Source organism: Gymnoscopelus braueri, assembly GCF_963280865.1.
Source record: "Gymnoscopelus braueri genome assembly, chromosome: 19".
NCBI lineage: Eukaryota > Metazoa > Chordata > Actinopteri > Myctophiformes > Myctophidae > Gymnoscopelus > Gymnoscopelus braueri.
Window position 1 is genome coordinate 28,553,709 of NC_137621.1, and position 25,509 is coordinate 28,579,217.

The following is a 25,509-nucleotide window of genomic DNA, read 5'->3' on the forward strand; positions in this document are numbered from 1 at the left end:
TCCTGATTGGATGGAATTGGTATCCTGGCCTGAAAATGTATTTTCTGTTTAATAAAGGTGGAGAGATGGGGAGACCCTATTACTGAACAAATACTTATAGCAATGAAATTTGGAATATAGAGCAATTTATTTAACATTTATTTGAACAAAATCACACCCCATTTAAATGTTCACTTTCCAAACATATATGTATTTAAAGCCATATATGGCTTTACATTTCTGTTTAACCCTTAAACAGAAGTACTACTACCACTTTAGCTTCTTAATTGGAGAGTGCACATTTGCTTTACCCCCTTTAGCATGTAATTAGACATGGCTGTTATCAGACCAGTTAAACAACAATCATTGTCATTTATACTGTGATTAATACTACATTTGCTTGGGCTGCGATGGACCATTGCCTGCTGGCTGCTGCACTACAGACTTCTGAACTTGAACGCGACGTGCGGGAGCAGTAGACTGAACCTCGTCGGTCGCCGTCAGCGTTGCCATGTTCGCTTATTATAAGCGACTTTGGGCTTGTTTTTCTGGTAAGTTGCTTGTAGTTGCGGCCCGGCGGGTTGCGTTTTTTGGGAGGGCTTGTTTCTAAACTTCTAAAGTGTAGTTGCTTATAAGGACTTGTTGCCTAATGTTGTTTAAACAAGAGGATCTTAAACATGTTCATGTCAAGGACCCCCAAATGTAAATGTATTTGTCCACAGACCCCCCTATCGGAAGTATTTTGTGCCAGGGACCCCCCACCCCAACTACAAGATTTGTGATGTTAAAATGTTTAAATTATTACATTTATTTTCCAAAATCACCTTTTTTGAACATAGCCGTAGCCTAGTCGCTTCTTTTGGGCTTGTTTTCATAGACCTGGTTGCTTTATTTCTCTCGCAGAACCTGGCAACGCTGAGCAGCAGTAGAGTGAACCTCGTCGGACGCCGTATCAAAACACAAACCACGTCATTTTGGAGCGAAAGCGTTCGAAAGGCTCCACTGGGAAGACGTGGAAAGTGTCCTAATTAACCCGAAACATCCCTCACATAAAACGCTGGTGACGCGAGTAAGACGTTCTCCCCCCTGTCCTAAAAATGGAACGTCTGGAAATGTCTGCGATGATACCTGCTCTCCAGGAGCTCTCGAGGTGACCAGCCGGCTAAAGTTAGCCAGCAAGCTATATAGGCTCAGCATGAGTGACTTCATAAGTTCATTTGTGTATATATGTTTTCCAGAAACTTACTGCAGTGGTTCTCAAACTTTTTCGGGTCAAAGACCCCCAAATTGACACATATGATATTAGCCCACGGACCCCCATTTTTAAAGATATGCCAGGGACTCAACCAGTCCCTGGGGGGGGGGGTCCCAATCTACACTGAAGTATCATCATCAGTGTTAATGTAACTCTGAGTGTACAAATGTCCATTTGGACACTCAGAGTTACACACACATGAGGGTCAATTTGGTTCTTAACTATTAATTTGGCTGGGGAACCCCATCAAGGACCCCTGGGGGTCCCTGGACTCCACTTTGAGAACCATAGTTTTAATCAAAATGTATTATTTTGGTGTTTGCAGTGCCAGTGATGTCGACTATGACCAGGTGGTACTGAAACCTCGACAGATCCTCTGTCAGTTTATTGACGGAATTCTTACAGATGTGGATATCGGTGAGTGTGGCATGAGAAGTGTTCCAGAGAAGTGCACAATTCTTACACAGTTATCCGGTTATGAATGCCCTCTTTGGTCAGCTTGGCTTTAATTACCTTGGACATTATAACGGTAATCTCCATCAGTCTTGGTCCAAGGTTATAATAATAATCGCGTGAGGCACAAAAGACAACAACATTAACATCAGGGTAAATGAAACCCTGCAGGGTCACACCACTTCAGGTTTTCATTTACCCTGATGTTAATTACAAATTGTTATAATGCTGTCGTCTTTTGTGTGCTTTTTAATGTAAATTAAATGCCCTACATATTGGTAGCCTTTAAGTCTACTGCAGTCTACTTAATCTTTATACGAACCAGGTTCGTATAAGGATTTAGGAATCATCTAATTTGATATGCTGATGTATGTATTCTCACAGTCGCACTCGGCCTGAGTAAGAAGTCTACTTCCGAACCCCCCTGTGTGATGCTGCTGGATTTTCTCAAGCACATAATCAAATCGTCCTATCTGATGTTCGCCCACCCTGCCTGCCCGTGCCCACCTGCTGTGTACGCAGACACTATGCAGAGTTGCACCGGTGAGAATTGTTATGCCTACGTCATACATTGTGAACTATTATAGACTTGTTGAAAATGTATTCCTTACATTACATACGTTTTTGGCCTTGTTGAGTCTTATTTCCCCACGGTATATCCTGTCCATCAAGGACCAGTAAAGTCTGTTTATTAATTTTATGGTGGTCTTAACATATATTATCTTATTCCTTGCTAACCTGCAACATTCACCATAAAGCTAAAAGTATACTATGTTTTGTTTACAATTCCCTCTGCTACAGAGTTCAGTAGGTGGGTGGTGGGGAGGTTGCTCCGAGTGGCTGCAGCTCCAGAGTGTGACGTCGTCCATGTGTCAGTGTCCGCCGTGATCTGCTCCTTACTGCACATGCTCAGAGCCCGGGGACCAGTCATCTACCACCGCCTTGTTGAGGAGCTGCTCCGATTGGTCCAGGACCTCAGCAGCGTTCTCTACCAGCATGTTTCCATGTTGGCGGGATACAGACACACGGTTGACTCTCACATGCAGAGTCTGTGGCCTGTAACACTTGAGTATTTCACTTGTACGCCCGCTACGTGCCAGTCCACCTACCTCACCCCCTCTCCCCTGGTGCTGTCCTCACCCGCTGCCTTGGAGTCACTGGTTGCAGTGACGCTCAGTGTTCTGACTGACACTCTGAGAGGAGGGGTGTCTCGTAGTGACATCGAAGTGGCCTGGGAAACGGCGTGCTCTTTACTGGCCAACGGCAATGTGAGGCTGAGGAAGTCTTCCATGGTGCTGCTGAGGCGATTGGTGGAGCTGGAAGGGTTTCCTGAAAGGCAGGGCCAGGAATTCTTCGCATCTTACCTCCATCTGCTGGAAACACACTGCTACACGCAAACGCAAACAGAGCTAGACCACCAAAAGCCTTATGAAGGAGAGCTCCTCAGCCTGACTCAGTGTGTATTCCAGTGCCTTGGTGTCACACACACACACACGCTGGGGTTTGAGCCCATGCAGCTGCTAGAATGTGTGTGTACTCTGGGAGGGGCAGGCCAAAGGCTGGGGGCAGAGGTCAGCCAATCTCTCTGTCTGGTCTTTGATTTCCTCTTGTCCGTTGTCCCGGATTACGTGAGCGCTGCATTGTTATGGAGGCCGAGAGTCACTGAGGTGTGCGAGGCGCTGGCGCACACTGTAGGAACAGAGGATCAGGCTGAGGTAGCGTTTCATAGCATTCTCTTTCTGTGTGTCATTTCCCTCTTCACTGTACTGAAACATTGATAGACTCTTTCGTAGGTAATGTGGCATTAATATCTCTGTGTGTGTGTGTGTGTGTCTACCTCATTTACACAAACGCTGAATTTCTGTATCACACCCCGGTCACCCCTGGTCTGATGTTTGTGTTGTACAGTGTGCAGAGGGGTTTCTCCATGTCGCGCTCAAGGCCGAGGTTGCCGTTGTGATGCAGGAGTTGGAGGAAGGGGAGACGGTTGCTAAAAGACCTTGCTTACCGGTTAGCCCCTCGGTCAGCAAAACGCAAAGGGCGCCACCAATGTGAGTTCACATAACCTTTCCCCAACAAAGTTAACCTTCTTATCAACCACCACAAGTGTCAGTATAGCACAGTATATAAGTGTTGAAATGGACAGAATAGTAAGGTGTTATGTGTTGTGCTTATTGGCTCTTGGCTAAAACTTTAAACTGAACTGAAACCAAAATACGTTTTTACATATTTTGTCCCCTTTTTCCCCCCAGATAGTCGTGTGTATCCGAATTTTTCTTACAGCTATGAAAACGTTGTTTACTCGGGTGTGCTAAAGACAATTAGTCAGTAACAGAGAGTGCAGGTCATATGGGGCCTGATGGCCACTCGCACAATGGACTGTCCAAGTCACTTTGTGGTATGCAAAGTAGGGACTGAGACATTTATTTGTGTACCGTTGTGTTTATGTGTGTGTTTCTGTCATTGTATTGTGCGTCTGTTTGTGTTGTTCTGGGAACCCATTTAAAAAATCACACCCTGTGTGAAGTGGGCGGTGTCTTGCTAGCTAATCACAATACTGAATGGAGTCAACCAATCATGTACAAAAAATAAATACATTTATTGAAACACTCTTTATGATGGAAGAAACCATAACTTAAAAAAAAACTAATTTTTGTTTTTTTTTAAGTTATGGTTTCTTATATAGGGCTATGCACATGTGTCATGTGACACTGGCCAATCACAGTCCTGAATAGACTGTGATTGGCCAATCACGGTGCAGGGTTAGGCGGGGTACATTTTTGTACAACTTTTTGTACAAATATCCAAACTTCACTTATAGGGGCGGTTTCACCGCCCAAAAAGTAAAAATATATATGATCCCCCCCCCCCTCTGTTTTTGCCTCTGGGGGCACCACCTTCTTTTTTTTGTGTAAAACAAGAACTCAGTTTGGCTCCTCCCCTTTCTTAGTCCACGTCCTCCCGGGTGCTTCTGTGTTTATTCCTTCTAACAACAACATTACATGTTTAAGGCAGTAGTGCCACTGCTGACAGGATTAGTGTTGTGTCATGTCTGTCTGTGTGTCTACAGGGACATGCGTGTGCGGAGCAAGGTTTGGACTTTGCTGAACAACCGCCTGGAAGAGCTCCTGACCTCTCTGAACTCTGAGAGCGGTGACCCCCGGGCCCTCCAGACCCTCTCTGCTCTGGAGGGGCTGGCCCTCGTCCTGCACCTGGTTGCCCTCTGCTCCTCGCCCACCAGGTCACTTTGCATAATGCTTCTTTTTTCCTTCAGTCGCTCTGCCTTTTGTCTTTCCCTCTTTTGTCTTTCCATCTTTTCTAAAAAGAGTGAGTGAAATTATTTTATGCAAGCTTACTTTGATTACACTTGTAAAGGAATACATAAAATACTTAATGACCATATAAAACCATAGGAAAATATGCATAAGAATTATAAAGGTACCGTATATGTAGGCCTGTCACAATTATTACATAATTGTCTAATCGCAATTTTTTTATATAATCGCAATTATTTTTGCATAGTCGTCATAATCAATTCCATGTTAAAAAGTCATATATTTTTTTAAAAATGTCAAAAATAGTGGAAATAGCAGATCTATAATCTCAAAACGCGTCGCGATGCGACGTGTTTTGAGCTTATAGATCGGCTATTTCCACTATTAATGTTTAATTTTAAGTATAAAGTAATTAAATATGTGTTATTTGTCATATCTGCCCTGTGCAACTTTTGTTTATGAACGCTAAAAGCCAAACAGAAATGTCATTTTTATTCATAATGTTCCATAAATATTCAACGACACAAACACAATTAAATCGTTAATCGCAATTATTTGAGTGATAATTAATCGTCAAATTAAATTTGTAATCGTGACAGCCCTACGTTTATGGCACAAGACCAGCACGGTGGCCTTGTGGTTAGAGTGTCCGCCCTGAGACTGGAAGGTCGGGGTTCTATCCCCGGCCGGGTCATTCCAAAGACTCTGAGGGGACCCAGTGTCTCCCTGCTTGGCACTCCGCATCAAGGGTTAGATTGGGGGTAAGTCCCTGTGACGTACCAGCGTCATGTCCAGGGGGTGTACTTGTACATCAAGCTGCCTCACGCTACAGAAACAGGAGATAGGCTCCTGCCCTGTGGACCTCATGGCTCGGCGATGCTTACTTATATGGCACAACAATGGCCCTAGGAGATTTATGTAATCAAATATACAACAAGTCAAATATACAGTGTCCTTCAGTATACAACTTATGAAATATTTATGCCATTTCCACCTGAAATATGAGTGATTATGTATTTTTGACCATGACCATGATTTTGACCGTGTCCTTTCTTTCACCTTTTTGGATCAAAAAGTTAATCATCTCTCTGGATCAAACCTGCCACATTACACTAAAATCCACCCATCCATTCTCACATTAACTCTCTCAGTGCCAAAGAAAAAAAAAATATGGTCATACTATGCCAGCAATTTTTTTTAAGTAAAAAAAAAAGTGCTCAGGAGCCGAGATGCAGCCTTTTTCAGTAATAAGTTAAACAAGAAGTGAATGGAGCAGCAAATCTTCGGATCACGATATATTGGGTTCTGAACATTCTTTTCCAAAAAAAGATGTATTTATGTTTTTAACTCGTGATAACTCGTTCTTGGCGCTCAGGGCATTCAGAAAAAACTCGTGATAACTCGTTTTTTTTTTCTTCTCGTTTATAACAGACAAACAGATTGGGGGAAAACATAACCGCCATTGAGAATAGAGAATGAATACATTTTCTAATGCACATTTTCTTAATAGTGCCAGGTGTGTGTGGGCCAATATTTGTATTGTGTTCTTTTCTTTTTCTCTACATCAGGCCGTCCTCTCTCCTGTGGGTTTCCACTGAGACTTTGGGCAGGGCCCTGAAGAGCTGTCAATCGATATTAGAAGGAGGGCTTCAACCAGAAACGGACCACGCCCTTACACAGTCGGCTGTCCAACACACTGTCAGGGTGCTGGACTCCCTCCTCTACCTGTCAAGTAAGGTCACATACACCCGCACACACATACACTATTCCATGCTATTTTTTCAAGCTAACCTTCATTCCATAATAATATAACGTTTCTCCAGACAGTCAGAGGCACAATGCATGATTTTAGCCATAGCCTAACCTCTATGACGCTGTCCTTACAGTCCTACATAGATGAAGATTTATGGGGAAGGAAATGTATCTCTATATAGCTCAGAGACTGTCTCAATATTGATTCATTAATTTATCATGAATGGATACTTTGAGGCTCAATTAAAACAGCCTAGGAAAAAAAAATACCTGTAGGTACGGTGTTTGTTGTGCACTCTTAATCCGAATGTGCAGAGTGCAGGTCCTGTATACAAAGCTCCTTTTGTAAAACACATTTTGTATGTAAGACCTGCTGTACCTTTTCTCTCTCTCCAATGTGTGCACCTATGTGCGCACATATGCAGTGAGCTGTCAGGGCGAAGAAGGGCTCCAGCGGCGGGTGTGTGCCATGCTGTCTCTGCCTTGGGTGTGTGAGCACAAGTCTGTCTCAGCCTATAGGAATGCAGGGTTCCCTTCCAGTCTGCCTACCCTTGCTCAGAGACTGACCCCCTGCTACTGTGAGTACCATTGCCAAATTGCAAATTCTCAAACAGCAATTGCCTGGGGTGAAAATGTAAGCTTTATTAGAGTAATAATGTATTGTAATGTCTAAATGTGTTTTATTGTACATGTATACACACTCATGTCTCAGCCACAGATAATTAATTTTAGGCCTTCAACCAGTGCCTAGTATAGAGAACTCGAGTCATCTAAGTACAGTATATAGGTTTTAAGTGGTTAAGATACAGTATGCCTGATGCCTTATATGTTGATGTTTGTGGTGCGATCCAGAACCAGTTCCATGCAAAATGGTAAAATAGAGCACCCTGTTTGTCTCCAGCTTCTCAGATTCAGGCAGAGTGTGTGACACTACTGGCCCTGCTGCATCAGGGTGTGTGTGAGACATGGCGCGTGTGCGTGTTTTCAAAAGCACTGCAGAGCCAAGATGAGGTGGTGAGGGCTGCGGCCGTTCGAACATTTCCTTTGCTGTTGCACCACCTGGGAAACACGCACCACAACCTCATCAAGAGTACTTTACTGTAAGTAGTTAAACACAGTACTCACTCACCTCTGGCCATGTTTGCATTAGGGGTGAAATGATTAATCAATGAATCAATAGAAGATAACAATTTTATCTAAATAATCGGTTTAGTGCCCAGAGGAAGTTTAGGAACCTACTCTGACATTGCATGTCCAATTTAAACATTTCTTATTCTCTTCCCAAACTTTGAGCTGATAATTCCCACCAAGTTTCATAAAAGTATCCCCAGCCACTCGATTTTGACCGTTATACTTGATTGTGACCTTGACCTCTGACCTTGACCCAAAAAGTTAATTGTTGAAATGAATCAAACAGACGTGGCCACTTACATTACCCTACCACACCTTGTTGTGGGCAAGGTAAATAACAGTTACGGTAAGTACATTTTAGGAGTCTTGTGATGTATTGGGGTTAACGTGTGTGTGTGTGTGTGTGTGTGTGTGTGTGTGTGTGTGTGTGTGTGTGTGTGTGTGTGTGTGTGTGTGTGTGTGTGTGTGTGTGTGTGTGTGTGTGTGTGTGTGTGTGTGTGTGTGTGTGTGTGTGTGTGTGTGTGTGTGTGTGTGTGTTACTTAAAAAGGGCTAGGCTGGAAGACTGCTCAGAGCAAGTGAAGACAGAGCTGGCAAGGAGCGTGGGTCAGCTTGTCTGTATCCTGTCAGGGAACTCCCAGCTCAATGTCGGCCACACAGACGCCACCATTCCCCTCCCCAGCATCCTCTGCTCCCGCTTCAGCCTGGCCGCCAAGCACACTGGGAAGAAAGAAGCAGCAACGCGCCTCGGAGCGTCCGTCCTCAGACCCTTCCTGCCTCTGCTGGGAGAGCAGGCTACCAGCTCTGTCAAACGAGGTACTGAGGTGTCTGCAGTAACATGTTTACAGTTTTTATTTTGTTTTATGTCCAGCTTGTTTCTGTGACACTATATTTGTGTGCAACTGCGTTTATGCGCTTTGTGTGTGATTTGTGGAGTTATTATTTTGGCACCATGACCATATAACAGAATGTCATACTTGTTCTTATTGGTCAGGGGATGCGCCCCAAAATGCACATGATGTCTAATATCATCACTTGATGTGTATTTTCCTTTATTCCAGCTTTTGTGGAATCTCTTCCTCTCCTCTGCCAATGTGTGAATCTTATGGGTGGAGACAGTGACTCCCGGGCAGTTCTGGGTGCTTTGATTTGCCTAACAGAGGATCCAGATCCACTAGTCAGAACAAGCTTCGCCCAGTCGGTGTGCTTCCTGGTAGCAGAGCCCAACCATGAGCAAGACTTTCTCAGTGAGGTGAGTGATGTCATTCATCATGGCGCTAAACCAAAGGTAACTAGGTATTATAACTAAATAAATAGATACCTTTCATTGATCCCGTGGGGGAATTTCAGTCGCCCTGAGACAGCACAGCAGATAAGAGGAGATTACAGGAACATAAGGAAAGTACTGTTGTATACAGCAAAACAAAGGCAAGAGAAGCACCGTCATTGAATGAATAAATGAAAACTTTATATTGAACATGTTATGTTAGGCAACGGTTAAAAAACAAAATAAAAAATGAATTAATTAAATTACAAAACAACAGTATACAATAGTATACACCGATACAACTATTCTGCACTATGCAGAAAAAAACAACAACACAAGGTTACAGTGTCTTCACCGTATCCCGCCCCAATTGAAATGGTGTCCAACTAGAGATGCAATTTACTTTTGTTTTACTATTTATTGTACATGGTGTTCACAGCTGACCTATGAGCATGCTGTAACATAATAGTTCAAGTACAAGGTGATTAACATTAGGTAGCAACATTGCAGGTAGTGAAATTCTTGTACTCTGAGCTTCCCTCAACAGTAGTAAAGCATTGCAGTTTGATCAGGGAAAAAATAAAAGTAAAATAATTATATTTATAAAATCATGCTGATGATGATGATGACACGGATATGTTTCTCCTTCATCTGTATCCCCAGCTCCTGGTCACACGCCTGACAGAGGCCTTCACCAATGCTAAGGTCAACCGAGATGATGAGTTGCGCAATACTCTCATCCTCACTACAGGAGAGATAGGCAGGTATGGCGAATCACACCATTACCGTGTCCGACAGGGGGCCTGAGGTCATTTCTGCATGGTGTTGTTACAGTGCGACCCATGTGTAGATGGTTTAACACTCCTCTTCTGAGCATTCCAAACTTTTGAACAAAATTATGTTTGATAACTGTTGCCCTGGGAAACAACATACACTATAGAAAACTGTTGGTTTGGTAGATAAGATGGTTAAGAATTGTTTATCTATTATTACCAGCTCATGTTGTGTTCAGTTTGCTCTCAGTCTACTCCAGCCTTTCATATTGGTGTAATGCATGCACGCATGAACGCATGCACGCACGTGTACACACACACACACACACACACACACACACACACACACACACACACACACACACACACACACACCGCTGTTTTTGCATACAGTACATGCCTTATAGTGGTCAATAAAGGGACATATTTAATATTGAATTCTCTTTCTCTCAGAGCATCCCCGATGCATCTCTTGATGTCCTTTGCCGTGCTGAGGTTGCTTCACTGTCTGCTGTCCAAGTCTTCGCCAGTGTCTGTGGCTGCCTACACCCAGATCAGAGCCCTGGCCAAGGCCAAAGGCCTGCACCTGCAGACCCTCTTCAGCCAGTACAAGAACCCCATCTGCCAGGTGTGACATAATTAATAATAATAAGATAATAGTTTTAGTGGGAATTGCAGTTGGAGTAGGAATTATTGTTGATTTTTTAAGAATCTTATTTTATTTATCAAATCTAACAGCAGGGATGTAAGCTTCTTTTGTCTATCGGATTAGAACAATGTTTGCACCCTTTTTTAAACTTTTTTTTGTTTGTTCAATATCTCATTTCTACATACTGTATGTTTGTGTTTTATACTGATCTTTAATAAAGGCTGCATCCGTGGGATTGCCTATATTGCAAGGGGAAATTTATGCAGATGAAGCAGTTTTGCTGTTTTATTCATAAAATATGAACAATTCTTCAAGTTTACCATACTCTGTTAGTCTAGTAGTGTATACTGTGTATATTTCTCTCTAGGGGTGCAATAGTTAATCAAACTAATAAATTGAATCAATTATAATAAACAATAATCGATAATACATTGTAATAAAATAATCGATCTTGGGGGTAAATTGTGTTTGTTTTTTAAAAATACAGAAAATAGCTGATCTACAGCAGTCTAGATCAGCTATTTTCTATTTTTTTCAACCATGAAGTATAAAATATTAAAAAAATAAAATAATAAATAAGTATAAAACTTATCAATTTAGTTAGAAATATATAATAATCGCTAAGAAAAGAATCGATAGTTGCAGCCATAGATATAGAAACCTAGATACCTCATTGGCCTCTACAGTTCATTGGAGCGACCTGTATCGCCCTCCCTCTGGAAGTTTCCGCGTGCGTCACAGTTCGGTAGGCCTCTGATTGGCCTACCGAACGTCCCCTCCTGTGACGCACGCGGAAACTTCCCGAGGGGGGGGGGGGGGGAAGCTGGTGCGCGCCCCGAGATACAGACGCCTCAGAGCCGGAGGAGGCGTCTACCTTTATATGTCTATGGTTACTTACAGCCCGGTTTCTCTCTCTGTGTCGTGTTTAGTTCCTGGTGGAGTCATTGCACTCACGTCATGTGACTGCCCTGCGGAGCACGCCCGATCAGTGCAGCGAGTCAGCCAATCAGAGAGAGTTGGCCCTGGATAGCCTGGCTCAGACCGCACACGCCTTCGACTTCCCAGACCTCTACCGCTTTCTCACTGTAGGCACACAAAGACACCTTTACACACAGATGCTAGATCCTCTTAAGCCTGATAATACTTTTTCAAAATCAGTGGTGGAAAAAGTACTCAAATGTTTTACTTAAGTAAAAGTGTCAATACTGCAGTGCAGAAATACTCTGTTACAAGTCCAGTATTCAAAATGTACTTGAGTACAAGTATAAAAGTATTGGCATCAAAATGTACATAAAGTACCAAAAGTAAAAGCACTCATTATGCAAAATATCCCATTTCACAAGTTGTAAAATTGTATAAAAATCTTTTGAAAATAGCAGATCTACAAGATCACAACACGTCGCAAAGCGACGTAAAGTAAAGATTCCTCAAATTTGTACTTAAATACAGTACTTGAGTACATGTACTTTGTTACTTTACAGCACTGCTCAAAATAGCTGATCTACAAGCTGTAGATTGGATTTTCAGCGTGTGCCACTGTCGTACAACGGATTATAAATGAAGTGTTAGTCATTATGGTATGTCGAGTACATAATCATGTATACATTTTAGGTGTATCTGTGTTTGTGCTCGTGTGTATGTAGAGAACTCTCCAGGTGCTCCTGCCCTACCTGGCGGCAAAGGCCAGCTCCACCGGCTCCGCCCTCATCCGCACTTTAGCCAATGAGCTGAAGGCCAACAGGAGGGAGATTCTCATCAACAACTTCAAGTACATCTTCAGCCATCTGATCTGCTCTTGTAATCAGGACGAGTTAGCGAAGGCCTTTCACTACCTCCAGGTATTATTATTATTCACAGATAATCAGGCTGACAAACATTCAGTATGACCCACTATTTCATGGCCCTAATTTAGTCAAGCAGCTCTACAAATTTAGTAGAATGATTCCCAAGTAGCATTAAGACAAAGGGAAGGTATTTTGTTTTTCTTGGCCTGTAGTGCTGCTGACAGCTGCTAAATATTCGTAGAAGTTCAGTCTCCAGAAAACGAGAGTTACGCATGTAACTGAGGTTCTATGAATTCCGGATGACTTCTATCGATGCAATGCTATCAAGCAGGCGTGTGACGCTGAGTCGGAAAACACAGCCCAATACACTCACCGACAATATACAGCTACGGCGCTGAACTATTGATGCAAGGTCCAACAACAGCGGTAGAGCGGGAAGCACTCTTGGTGCTATTGTCAGCCGCAAATGCTGCAGTATCAAGCAGACGCGCGACACTGGTTCTAAAAACACAGCTAATACTTACCGTCGATAGAACCAGGTGCAGCGCTGAAGTGCAGAAGGGCGAAAACACTCTTAATGCTGTGGTGGCTAGCCGGTCGTAACTCTATCCAGGGACGAGAGCAAACAAACTCACAGACAAGCGACAGCGCGTACACCGTCTTTTATGACGAGAAATCTCGTCATATCTCGAAAAGATCAAAGAGGATATTCGCTGTGTGCGGCGCGCCTATATAGGTACTGTAGCTTACGGCACACAGGTCACGAGTGACTTTGATGGTATAGAATTCGACCTGTGCGCGTGATGAATATCCAGGTGTTAAACACCGCCCTCTGGCGGTCAGGAGGAATGAAATAGAACCTAATTTATTATCAAAGATCGTATGAATGTGGGATTTTGTTTTATAAAAACAATCACATGTGATTTTTTATGTGATTACGACTTACCAGACTTTTATACATTTATATATTTATATAACTCTTTCTAATGCTGTGTTGTGTCCCAGAGTGAGACAGAGATTGAACTGGGTTCTCTGCTGAGGCAGGACTTTCAAGGCCTTCACAATGAGCTGCTTCTACGCCTGGGAGAGAATTACCAGCAGGTCTACACACACACACACACACACCCACACATACACAAACGCACACACACACTTTTGATTGAAGGTCTGTATATTGATACATGCTAAATATATGAATTATGAATCTAATTAAAATCTAATTAGTTGCTGACTATAGTGCTTATAAATGTTGTTTGTTTGGTGTTATGTTAGGTGTTTAATGGCCTAGCTATGCTGGCTTCCTTTGCCTCCAATGATGACCCATACCAAGGTCCACGGGAAATCACTACCCCCGAACGCATGGTAAGTGTCAGACTGAATGGTAACATCAAATGTATATTAATATTTAATTTATATGCCATTATAATGCAGATCTCTGGGGAGGAGCTTCTAATCTTTCACTTTGAGATTACTACCAAAGTCTGACTTTTTTCCTTCTACATGTTGAATGCTTGTATATAATATATAATATTATTTCAACTCATCTTAAAATCATTTAAATATTGTTGAAACAACATACGTACATACTGTAACACAAAAAAAACAAATCATATGACATATCAATTGTGATCTCCTTCTTTCCTCCCTTCTCAACTTACATATTTCATGTTGGTTCTTTGTCTGTGAATTAGGCTGATTATCTGCAGCCCAAACTGTTGGGCATCTTGGCCTTTTTCAACTTGCAGCTGCTCAGCTCCAGCGCTGGGGAGAAGGAACGCAAGAAGCAGGTGGGTGATCCTGACACATGACACCTTTACACTCCGCTGATTGTCAACAGTTCCCTATCTTTGTTCAATGTATACATATATATATATCTCTGCTGTCCAGCGCGAACCTGCTAACTCGAAAATGCTCATTGTTCAGGAAACGAAAAAACAAAATATACGTTTTTCAGGAAATGAAGAAAACCTTATATTTTTAAAACAAAGCAATACTGCCTCATCAAAGTTGGTATAGTGACTTTATATATGGTCAGATACTTGCATGTGTCATTACATTATCAACACTTTACCCAAATCCAGCGCAAGTGGAGTTAGTAGTTTCAGACGAGCAGAAATCAAGCTGAAATGGAGTTAGGAGTCCACAAATTCCCAAAAGCTAACAATGGATCTCCAAGCTCACAATGCATCACAACGTGTGAATTAATGCCCTGATGCTTCATGACACTTATTATATAGGCCTAGAATAATAAACAGGACTTTAAATATTACAATAACTTCTGCAAAGAGGTAGTAGAACCAGCGCGACAGAAATGCTATGAACTCCTTTCTTCTTGTCACATTGCTCTCCTCATTAAACACTTCATAGATTTTAGAAATATAATTACTTGTTTTCATAACATTAGCATAACATTAACATTAAGTTTGATAAACAGGTACACTGCATAGTTTTAACAGATTACGGGGGGAAAAACCCTGCTGCTCCGTGTTCCTCCTCTCTGACTGCGCAGCCAGCACGCTCTGCCTGTGTTGTGCAAAGGCAGCAGCAGAGGAGAGGGAGGGAGTTGCGTGGTATTGACGGACAGTTTGAGGATCCAATGGAGTTGTTAGGTTTTGTCAGAGGCGCTTTTTAATACTTTTCATTGGTTCAAACATATTAATTTTTTACACAGACGTAAAGGGTGTTCAATAGCGTTGATTTATGAAAAAAAAAGAAGCTGAAAATGGAGTTCGCTGGTTCGTCCTGGACACCGACGATATATATATATTTTTTGAATAATCTTTATAAACATGACACCAGAACGATCTATTGAAAAATGTATAAAATGTGATTAAATTGAGGTATTAGCTCCCAGCCTCCTATAGGCATGGGAAGGCCACTCTGAGTTTCTTGGAGCTTGAGAACAGTGTGCGGACTTCCTCCTTCTTTTTCGTTTTATTTTAAGGCCACTCTGTAAACCATGCTCCTTCTAACCTAACGGTGTGGGGAAACTCTAGGTTGTGCAACATGCAGTATTGGAGTTGTGTATGAAAAGGTTTGCTGTCTTTTTTTTTTCTGTGCAGGTCCTGACTAGTGTGATGGCTCTGATGAAACTGATGGGTTCCAAACACATCAGTTCTGTCCGGGTGAAGATGATGACGACGCTCCGCACTGGCCTGCAGTACCGAGAGGACTTCCCTCTGCTCTGCTGCCAGTCAGTACACGTACACTCACACACACACAGACACACACACATATGTAAATATGTAAAAGTTGGTCAAAATTATCCTCATTTGTCACGTCCTACTTCCTGTGTGGACAGGACGTGGGAGTGTTTTGTGAGGAGCGTAGAGCCCACCCACCTGGGTCCTCTGCTAAGTCATGTGATTGTAGCGCTCCTCCCTCTCATCCCACTACTGCCCAAAGAGACCGCCGCTATCATACGCTTCCTCATTTTGGACAATAGGTAATGCATTTGTGCACACACACACACACACACACACACACACACACACACACACACACACACACACACACACACACACACACAGTCACAGACAGGTTACTAAAAATACCTCAGCTATCAAGTAGTCAAAAATAGTATTCTACAGGAACAAAAGAATAATACAAATAAAATAAAATGAACATTCTGTAGTTTGCATTTAGATTTTGTTTTAATGAGAGTTTATGGTTCTTTGTGTCATCTGAAAACTGTAAGGAATATAAATAGGACATTTTGCATTTGGTTCCAGACATAACGTGGTTTATGACATGTGATGAATAACATGGCTTCTCTCCCACAGTAAAGAGGTCAAAGACTTCCTCCATGAGATTTACTTCTTACCAGACAATCCTGAACTGAAAGACATCCACACGGTTCTACAGGACTACAAGAAGGTCTGCATCAATTAATCACAGTCCGACTCAGTTTATAGGCCAAGTATGCTCACACATACAAGGAATTTGACTCAGCAGATTGCGCCCTCTGTTTGGGCGAATCAAATAACATTAAGTCACGTAATTGACCAGCCCTCGGTTAGGACTTGACAAATTTAGCCCGACAGACCCTGGACACGGCTTGTTGACTTACCTCTCTTATTCGTGGTTTACTGAAATCTCGAATATTTGATTGATTTTCAAAAGAATGACTCAACCAGATCAGACTGTTTTGATATTGGGAAAACAAGTCACATAATTGGACTAAAGGAATGTATTCCAGAGCGTTGTCTCTGATTTGTCTGTCATAAAACCATGGCAACTCTCTGGCCAGTCACTTTATGGGTCATTACTTGATCTGAATGAACTCACCCTGTAAAAAATAAGAAATGCAAGCATATTGCTGGCCGTGGGGTAATGGAGAAGCATACTGTAACTATTGAGTTTGTCAGGAAAACAGAACGAGGAAATGGAACACTAGCACATGATTGCCTGCTTACAAAAATCTAGTACATACTGTAGTACCATTAATAGTAACGTATGTATGACTGCAGTGGTAGGGATGATAGACGGCCATGTTTGGTACAGTTGTCGTGGCAGCCGTAACACTGGCCAATGTGTTGTTTGTGTAGCTGACGTCTGGCAGCAGTGACCTGGATAAAGCGCTGGAGCTCTCCATGAGGGCCATCCAGCACGAGAACGTGGATGTCAGAATCCATGCACTCACCAGCCTCAGGGACATGCTGCACAGCAAGCAGGTAAGTTGTTGGCACGGGAGGTGAGTTAACCCTTTAAGACCGGGAATGCATCTGCATCATTTCAAGATTTCTTTGGCTATTCAAAGAATAGCAGATATACAAGTTCGTAGCGTGGCACCGAGTGCCGCGCTATGAGCTCGTAGATCTACTATTTTTGAAAAATCTGAAATCTGAAAATTTGTGCCAATCATTGAATATATATATTTTTTTTAAAGCGAACATTCTTAACTCAAATCTTTGCTTCTGGGGGGTCCCTGGAGGCTGGAACAAAATATTTTGAGATGGGGGTCCGTGGCCAAATACATATAATTTTCGGGGTCCTTGACGAAAAATGGAAATAGTTTGAGAACCACTGATTATAGCAACATATATATATTTTTTTTAAACTGTTAGGATTTAGAAGACCTCCAGAAGCAAAGATTTGAGTTAGTAATGTTCGCTTTAAAAAATACATAGTGAAAGATTTGCACACATTTTCAGGTTATAAAAAAATAGCACATCTACAAGCTCATAGCACGGCACTCAGCGCTGTGCTATGAGTTTGTATATCTGCTATTTTTGAATAGCCAAATAAATAAATAAATTACACAGATGCGTTCCCGGTCTTAATGGGTTAAGTAGCTATGCCTCATTTCCGCCAGGCGAAGGCAAAGAGTTTTGTTTTCACCTTTGTGTATTTGTTTGTTTTACTACTGGAACCACTGGATCGATCAGCGATGTGTTAAATTAACAGCGTGGACATTTTGCTGTGTGTGTGTGTGTGTGTGTGCAATCCATTGTAGGAGTGGGTGCTACGTCAGGTGTGCGCCAGCGAGGCAGTAGAACCGGTCATCTCCAGCCTGGTGGCGGTGCTGCTGAAGGGGTGCCAGGACTCGTCCCCGGAGGTCAGGCTACTCTGTGGGGAGTGTCTGGGAGAGCTGGGTGCCGTCGACCCGGGACGTCTAGACCTATCCCACACACACACGCATGGTGGTGACCGCAACACCTTCGTGGTAAGAGGATGATTGGCGCAAGTTCCATATTAATCACCATCTTATGACACATTGCACACAATGTGGAATTATGGGTGGTTATGAGAACCACCCATATGTGGTTTATGTATGACACCTTATTCATACTGTGTGTGTGTGTGTGTGTGTGTGTGCGCATGCGTGCGTGCATGCGTGCGTCAGAGTGGGGTGGATGATCCTAACTTTGCTTATGAGCTGCTGACGGAACTGACGAGAACATTTCTGGCTTATGCCGACGATGTAAGAGCGCAAGATTCTGCTGCTTATGCCATGCAGGTAAACTCACACCTACACACACACACACACACACACACACACACACACACACACACACACACACACACACACACACACACATGCATGGACATGTGCTGTTTTGTGCACACAGCAAGACATTTGGATACTGGAGCTAATGATCTTGCAATTTCTTAATGTGTGTCTGTCTGTGAAGGAGCTGCTGTCAGTCTTTGAGTGTCGTGAGGGTCGTACTGACTCTCCAGGCCGGCGGCTGTGGAGGAGGTTCCCTGAACAGATCCAAGAGATCCTGGAGCCTCACCTCAACAGCAGGTTGACACATCAAAGCAAACATACACTCAATGACACTAGGGATGTGCATAGCTTACCAAAAGTATTCTTTGTAATATGTTCTTAAGAATTAATTTTTAAATATAAAACATATTATATTTGTTTTCCGTTTTCTTAATTTGCCCACCCATCTTGGATTCATGTGTCCTTGCAGGTATAAGAGCTGTCAGAAGGAGGTGGACTGGTCTAAGCTGAAGAAGCCGGTGTACCTGAGCAACATGGGAAGCAAGTTCTCTGACTGGTCGGCTACATGGGCTGGATACCTCATTAGCAAAGTCAGTAAATGCATTTCAGAGGCTCCATTCATGCTTAAACACAAATCAGAGTAGATGGATGTACTGTATATCTCCCCTGATAGGTTCATTGTTGTTCAACTCAGACCTTTTTAAAATGTTGATTCCCATCATTTATAATCGTGCATAGCACAACTTCATGATAGCTTTAGTTGTTTACCATACTGCATATCTTCTCAATGGGCTTTAACACTGTCCGATGGGCCAAAATGCCTTCAAATATCAGGATACATCTCCTTTTTGAAAACAGGAACTAACATTGTACTCAGTCTCACATGTGTTCATATATAGATTTATCATGTGTTTTTTAAAACCAAAGAGTTTTTCCAATCAGACTGTGTTCAAGCTCATGGACAAGTTGTTACAGTGTGATACATTCCTCAGTACTGACGTTAGTTTGAGATTGTGCTATGCATGATTATAAATGATCGCAAGATTCGCAATCAACATCTGAACGAGGTCACGTTTGAATAACGGCAAACAGATACTTTGACATTATTTTCACCCATACATCGTCAATAGGATTGTTTGTGCACACACACTTTCAGAGTTAATGGATTTGAAACTCCTGTCGTATTTCTCTATATTAATGTCCAGACCATGTTTTCAAATTTACCACCTCTGTGGAACTTGCTGAAACCCAAACAGAAAAAGCGCAGTGTTTTTGATGTTCCAGGTGAGGCATGAGCTGGCCAGAAAGGTGTTCACATGCTGCAGTATCATCATCAAACACGACTACAAGGTCACCATCTACCTGCTGTCTCATATACTGCTCTACATGCTGCTGGGCTGCACTGACACCGAGCAACAGGAGGCGAGTCTATGTATTATTTGCTAGAGCTACAACTAACCATTATCTTCATAATAGCTTCATCGACAAATAAATCTAAGTGAAAACCTTGGCAATAAAATGACTAAAATAATGTAATAAAGAACAAAATGATGGTAAGTGCCATCAGCCATCTTGAAATGACTTACTATGTTTGCCCAGTGGTAAAAAATATAGCTTTTAACCAATGTTAAAGGAGAATTTCGCCCGACCTTACCTTATTTATGATGTTATGATATAGGAAGAGTAGAGAAATGTCATCAATTTCAACTCCATCCCGGGTCCGCCGCAGTTAAAAACCTGCTCTAAATTTTAATAGCTTTTTTTCTTTGGGGTGAGATCTGATGTTCATAGTGTTAGAGCACTATGCAACGCTTTTGTCTTGAATGTCCCCCACCGTAAGTCTCACTTTTGCGACACTTCCGGTGGCGCGCCGGAAGTGTCGCAAAAGCGAGACTTACGGTCTAGCTCTCAAAAAGAAAGCTAATAAAATACGCGATTTAGAGCAAGGCCCGTAGGCGCGGGTTTTTAACTCATTGAGTGCCCAAATTATTAATATCTATTTCTGGCCATTACGATTTTTATTTTTTTATTTTTTCAAAGTAAAAAAAAAGTGCTTAGGAAGCGAGATACAGCCTTTTTAAGTTATAAGTTAAACAAGGAGTGGATGGAGCTGCAAATCTTCAGATAATGATATCTTGGGTTCAGAAACAAACGTTGCACCATAGCGCTAAAACACGTCAAACACGTTACTGGTACTCAATGAGTTAACTGCTAATATCATAACATCATAAATAAGTGTTTAAACAATTACTCATTTACTGACATTTAATTTGTTGAATCCTCTGTCAATTATTCATTTAACTCCTAATATATTATATTATAATTATATTTATAATTATATGCATGCACAAAAACATATTGATGGTCTGTGATCAGATTGATTTTAGTCAGGTTTAAAGCTTGCTTTATCTGTCCATCCCTCCAGCTACTTCCCTTTCACACCATTCCTCCGTACTTACATCTTTATCTCCCTCCCATTCTTCCTTCCCTCCCCCTAGGTGAGGGAGGAGATGCTGGCCGTACTGACCGCGGATGACGGGCGAGGAGGGGGGCGTGTCCAGGAGACAGCCTCCAGCCTATCACAGCTCAGCACACAGACAGTGTTCAGTATGCTGGCTCACCTCACTCAGTGGAGTCGTCACATCCTGTCCTCTAAGTCCAAACAGAGCGGTGAGACACACACACACACACACACACACACACACACACACACACACACACACTAATAACATGTAACATCAAAGACATTTTAGAAGCCAATAAGACTACTACTACTGACTAATTGTGATTGTCATTACATTCTCTACAATCATGTGGGTGATTTACAGTATGTGTATCAAATATGGTTTTATTCAAATGCAATCAAAGGCTACAGCTTGTAATGCAAGCATTGGGATTTGCGGTTCCTCAGTGCTGCTGCCCCAGAGCATTTAGTGGCTACTGTTTTGGACATGAGACAGTCACATACTGTAAGTCGGGTCTGCGCAAATGTTTCATAAGGTTGGTAGATTCATCTGGCCAAATGAATCCAAATATAAGCTACTCACTGGTATGGTAAATAGTTATATGACGGGATCGAGGTGGTAAAATAATGATGTCGGGATCGAGTGTGTCCATGCACGTTCCATCTGTTATGCAACTTTGGGAAAGTTGAATACGCTTTAGTGGTGATCATGTACAGTCTCCATCTCCTCATAAATAGCTTCAATTTAAGTGGACCAAGGACATCTCACAGTTCATGTGGTTTAGAACCATGGACAGAGATCACCTGTCCACCACTACTCAGCACCACAGACAGCTCCACTCTGCTCAAACTAGTTTGTTTGCAACAAAACTATAGGCTAGTAGTAATACTGTACAATAAATGGGAAATGATTTATTGTTCACACTATTGGCTGTTGGGTATTAAAAGTGTAGTGTAGAAGAGTTTGCTGCAGGCAGCTCTTCTGTGTAACTCCTCTGTGTTTGTCACAGTCAAACAAACTCCGGTGGCAACATGTTTTATCCAGGCCTATCATTTATGTCCCCTAGTCGAGCCATCTCTGCAGAAACTAATGCGCTGAAACCTGCTTGGCAAGGGGTCACAGACACACCTCCACGTGAGAGAGCGTGGAGGTGCATGGAGTATCTTACAAATGTAAGATACACCATGCACGATTTGTTGACTAAATGTTACGTCCTGGCATTTCTACCTGCATTTAGACTTTGAAAATTCATAAAGATCAATAAATGTAGCATAAACGTAATATTTACAGTATCTCTGTGGGGGATTTAACAATAATAACAACAAAGTTGTATTTGCGCTTATTTCTCTATGTCTGTGATGGATTTAATAATAACACTGTATTTGTCTTTCTGCCTCCAGAGAGTGGCGAGTATCAGAGAGTGGTGGCCTTCCTGAAGGGCATTCCTCAAGACGTGCTGGCCAGGGCCTCACTGCGCTCCAAAGCCTACACCAGAGCACTGATGCACTTTGAAGCCTACATCCTGGAGAACAAAGAGAACATCCAGGACCATCTCACCTTCCTCCAGGTCGGACCACAAGGAGCTGTTCATTAACCACTTAAACCCTATATACAGTACTTCATTGACCAGCTAGGGTGCCTCAGGGGTCTGGTTTGGTCCCCTCTGCCATAGCTGAATGGGTGCGGCCATAGCTGAATGGTTAGAGAGGCTATCAGAATATCTGTTCGGCCAGAATAGGGATGCTTGGGTTCATGTTGTTCACCCAGATCAGGCTCAGCCCCTGCATTTCAAAACCCTGAACTGGAACAAAGAAAGGGATAAATTATTCCTCTTAGGTTGTTTGACATTTCCCATAAAATTGATCGCAGATAGGATTAGACAGATTATAGAGGGCTGCATTGTCTCGCTTAGCAACTGTGATTGGCTGTTGGTAGACGCTGTACGCGGCGATGCACGAGCCTGACGGAGTGAGGGGTGTCAACGCACTGAGGAGGGAGGAACCATCGCTACGGGAACAGATTCTAGAACACGAGAGCATCGGCCTGCTCCGGGACGCCACCGCCTGCTACGACCGAGCCATTCAGCTGGAGTCAGATCAGGTGCAGTACGCAGGCGTGTGCACACACAAGCAGGCATAAACAGTTCTGTCCATCTCAGCAACAAAAACATTTCCACATCTTACAGTACAAATTATCGACGGAATACAATAAGTGTAATGATGGACAGCAATTTGAATCAGATATTACGTCATTATATTTTTCCACCCTTCTCTTTCTATTTATATGTAGATTGGTCACTATCATGGCGTGATGAGTTCCATGCTTGGTCTGGGACAGCTATCCACTGTTATCACCCAGGTTAATGGAGTACTGACCAACAGGTGTGAGACACACACACACACAGACACACACACACACACACAGATTATTCTTCATATGTTCTTCACCAAATATGCTGTTTACAAATACTGTACCAGTGGAAACCAAATCCATTGTTTTAAATATCCATTTCAACCATTTGTTGTAATGTAACTAAAACTATATACAGTACATGCACAAATATAACATTAAATGTTATTTAAACAGTAAAGTGTTACTGTATCCATTTGCTGAGTCTGGGAGTGTACGCTCTCAGAGTTAAAATAAGACTGAGGATTTTACTATGTACCATTACACTTGAATTGAATCACATGTGTACGTGTTTAGGCCCCAGTGGAAGTCGGACCTGAATGCCTACAGAGTGGAGGCTGCCTGGAAACTCAGTAAATGGGACCTACTGGAAGATTACTTGGGTTCAGGTAATTACACTGTTTATCAAAAAAAATAAAAAATCAATCAAACACACTTGGCAGCCTAAAATCCAATCTATTCAGTCCAATTACTCAGCACAGTGTAATTGACAGTTGATATTACAAAAGGGTAGCACATCCAAAAATGTAAAGATACTGGACTTTGGGTCTAGCACTCCACCGAGAAAACCCATTGTTGATGCGCAACCTCTTTTTCTTATTTAGTTGATATTACTTCTCCTCTCTCTCTTAGCGTTCTCACTTTATGTGCACCAAAAAGTATTTTAACTCATTGACTGCCACTAACGAGTACACTCGTCAATATCACACGCCGGCCATATTGCTATTAAGTTAATGAAGTGCCACCCCGGTTGCCGCAACGGGGTGGCTCTTTCAATGTGAAATTCCAAAATGGCCACCGTGTGAATATGGTCAATTGACGAGTTGACGAGTGTGTGGTGTTTTCAATGGTTTACGCTAGAGGGCGCTGTTCCACAGCCTGTGAATCATGATGATGATGAAGACAAAGATCACGTGATCACAGCAACATGGAGCTGGTTTCGTTCAGTATATTATAGGTCAAAAATGTCAACATTTTAACAGTGTAACACATGTTGAAAGGGTTGTGCAACAAAGTATATATTAGCATTTGGCCGTTGAAGGTCCCATTGTCATGTGTTGTATTGACACGTTCAGATGAGCAGTCCAGTACGTGGGGAGTGCGCCTGGGCCAGATGCTGCTGGCTGCTAAACAGCAGCCTGCCGAGGCCTTCTATGAGAAGCTGAAGCTGGTCAGGAAGGAGCAGGTGGTCCCTCTGTCTGCTGCCAGCTATGAGTGCGGGACCTACCAGAGGGGATACGAGTACATTGTTAGGTGTGTGTGTGTGTGTGTTTTGTTGGAATCACTGTTAAAATATTAAAAAACCATGTGTATCTGCAAAAGCCATACATATATGGAACAGCTGTGAAAATGATTTACAAACGTGTAGCACTATCTGCAAATTTAAGAAAATGTATAAAATTAATATGTTTGAAATTAATGAAATTAAAAACGTTACTATAACAAATATAATATATAATTCTTACAAAAAATATTTAGAAATATTGTTTTTGTTTCTACTGATTGATTATTCTGCAATTGTTTTTCTGTTTTATATAGCTTATTTAAAGTAAGAAGGGTAGGCACTATAAGTTAAAGCTTCAGCTTAAACCTTTTTGGTCTAGCTGTCTTGTGCTGTTTTGTTTTTATTGTATGAAATGTCATATTTGTACATTGCTCATGACCAAAATCAAACTATAACTAACTAACTGTTGATGGAATCAATCACACTTTATTTATATAAAACATTTTATACATTAAAATGCAATATAATGCATTTTAAAGTGTGTGTGTGTGTGTGTGTGTGTGTGTGTGTGTACGTGCGCGCGTGCATAGGCTTCACATGCTGAGTGAGTTGGAGCATGCATTCACTGAGCTGCTGCAACAGAGCAATGACTCCATACCCAGCCCCATCCCACTGTCCCTCCATTGGTCAGAGCGACTGGAGATGACCCAGAATTCCTTCAGGGCCAAGGAACCAATCCTGGCCCTGCGTCGAGCCCTGCTCAGCCTCGGATCAAGGTAAGGATGATGTGTTCGTCACACACACATACACCTTTTAATTGTATCAAGGTGTCTCTAGTCCTGTCACTAATACACATATTTCCTTTTTTTTGTTGCCTTGACTTTTTTTTTCTGGCATATTGAAAAATTGGCACAATGAAAATCTTCTTTAGTGAACAATGAACAGCATTAGTTATGTACGACAACTGCTACTAATCCAGCTTGTTGCACTACAATGACAGGCCATAAATCAAACACCTAACACCTTTGCAACAGGGATGATGTTACCAGTGAGATAAGAGTGTTCCTCTGCCTGTCTTATATTACTGGTATGTCCCCAACCGAGCCAGTAATACCATTAACTGGTTAAGAAATAATGATTA

At 42.2% G+C, this 25,509-nt stretch overlaps 1 protein-coding gene across 2 annotated transcripts in view; it reads left to right on the forward strand.

The window, feature by feature from the left end:
• The first annotated feature begins 952 nt into the window (after positions 1–952).
• Positions 953–25,509, forward strand: part of atr (ATR checkpoint kinase) — a 36,344-nt gene continuing 11,787 nt past the window's right edge. Inside the window, exons 1-34 of one of the 2 annotated variants that reach the window (XM_080415070.1) lie at positions 953–1,129; positions 1,560–1,651; positions 2,072–2,230; positions 2,489–3,402; positions 3,596–3,738; positions 4,758–4,928; positions 6,531–6,694; positions 7,140–7,292; positions 7,616–7,814; positions 8,394–8,659; positions 8,905–9,095; positions 9,774–9,874; positions 10,337–10,511; positions 11,462–11,617; positions 12,176–12,370; positions 13,322–13,417; positions 13,589–13,678; positions 14,008–14,103; positions 15,379–15,509; positions 15,618–15,761; positions 16,099–16,192; positions 16,864–16,989; positions 17,772–17,981; positions 18,162–18,275; positions 18,451–18,566; positions 18,739–18,859; positions 19,554–19,691; positions 20,768–20,939; positions 22,135–22,301; positions 22,670–22,834; positions 23,024–23,115; positions 23,441–23,532; positions 24,220–24,397; positions 24,959–25,144. In XM_080415070.1, coding sequence (XP_080271196.1) covers positions 1,077–1,129; positions 1,560–1,651; positions 2,072–2,230; positions 2,489–3,402; positions 3,596–3,738; positions 4,758–4,928; positions 6,531–6,694; positions 7,140–7,292; positions 7,616–7,814; positions 8,394–8,659; positions 8,905–9,095; positions 9,774–9,874; positions 10,337–10,511; positions 11,462–11,617; positions 12,176–12,370; positions 13,322–13,417; positions 13,589–13,678; positions 14,008–14,103; positions 15,379–15,509; positions 15,618–15,761; positions 16,099–16,192; positions 16,864–16,989; positions 17,772–17,981; positions 18,162–18,275; positions 18,451–18,566; positions 18,739–18,859; positions 19,554–19,691; positions 20,768–20,939; positions 22,135–22,301; positions 22,670–22,834; positions 23,024–23,115; positions 23,441–23,532; positions 24,220–24,397; positions 24,959–25,144 — 5,660 coding nt within the window. In that variant the 5' untranslated portion in view covers positions 953–1,076. Of the gene's footprint in view, positions 1,130–1,559; positions 1,652–2,071; positions 2,231–2,488; positions 3,403–3,595; positions 3,739–4,757; positions 4,929–6,530; positions 6,695–7,139; positions 7,293–7,615; positions 7,815–8,393; positions 8,660–8,904; positions 9,096–9,773; positions 9,875–10,336; positions 10,512–11,461; positions 11,618–12,175; positions 12,371–13,321; positions 13,418–13,588; positions 13,679–14,007; positions 14,104–15,378; positions 15,510–15,617; positions 15,762–16,098; positions 16,193–16,863; positions 16,990–17,771; positions 17,982–18,161; positions 18,276–18,450; positions 18,567–18,738; positions 18,860–19,553; positions 19,692–20,767; positions 20,940–22,134; positions 22,302–22,669; positions 22,835–23,023; positions 23,116–23,440; positions 23,533–24,219; positions 24,398–24,958; positions 25,145–25,509 lie in introns of those variants that run through there. The other variant, XM_080415071.1, reaches the window with a different exon arrangement.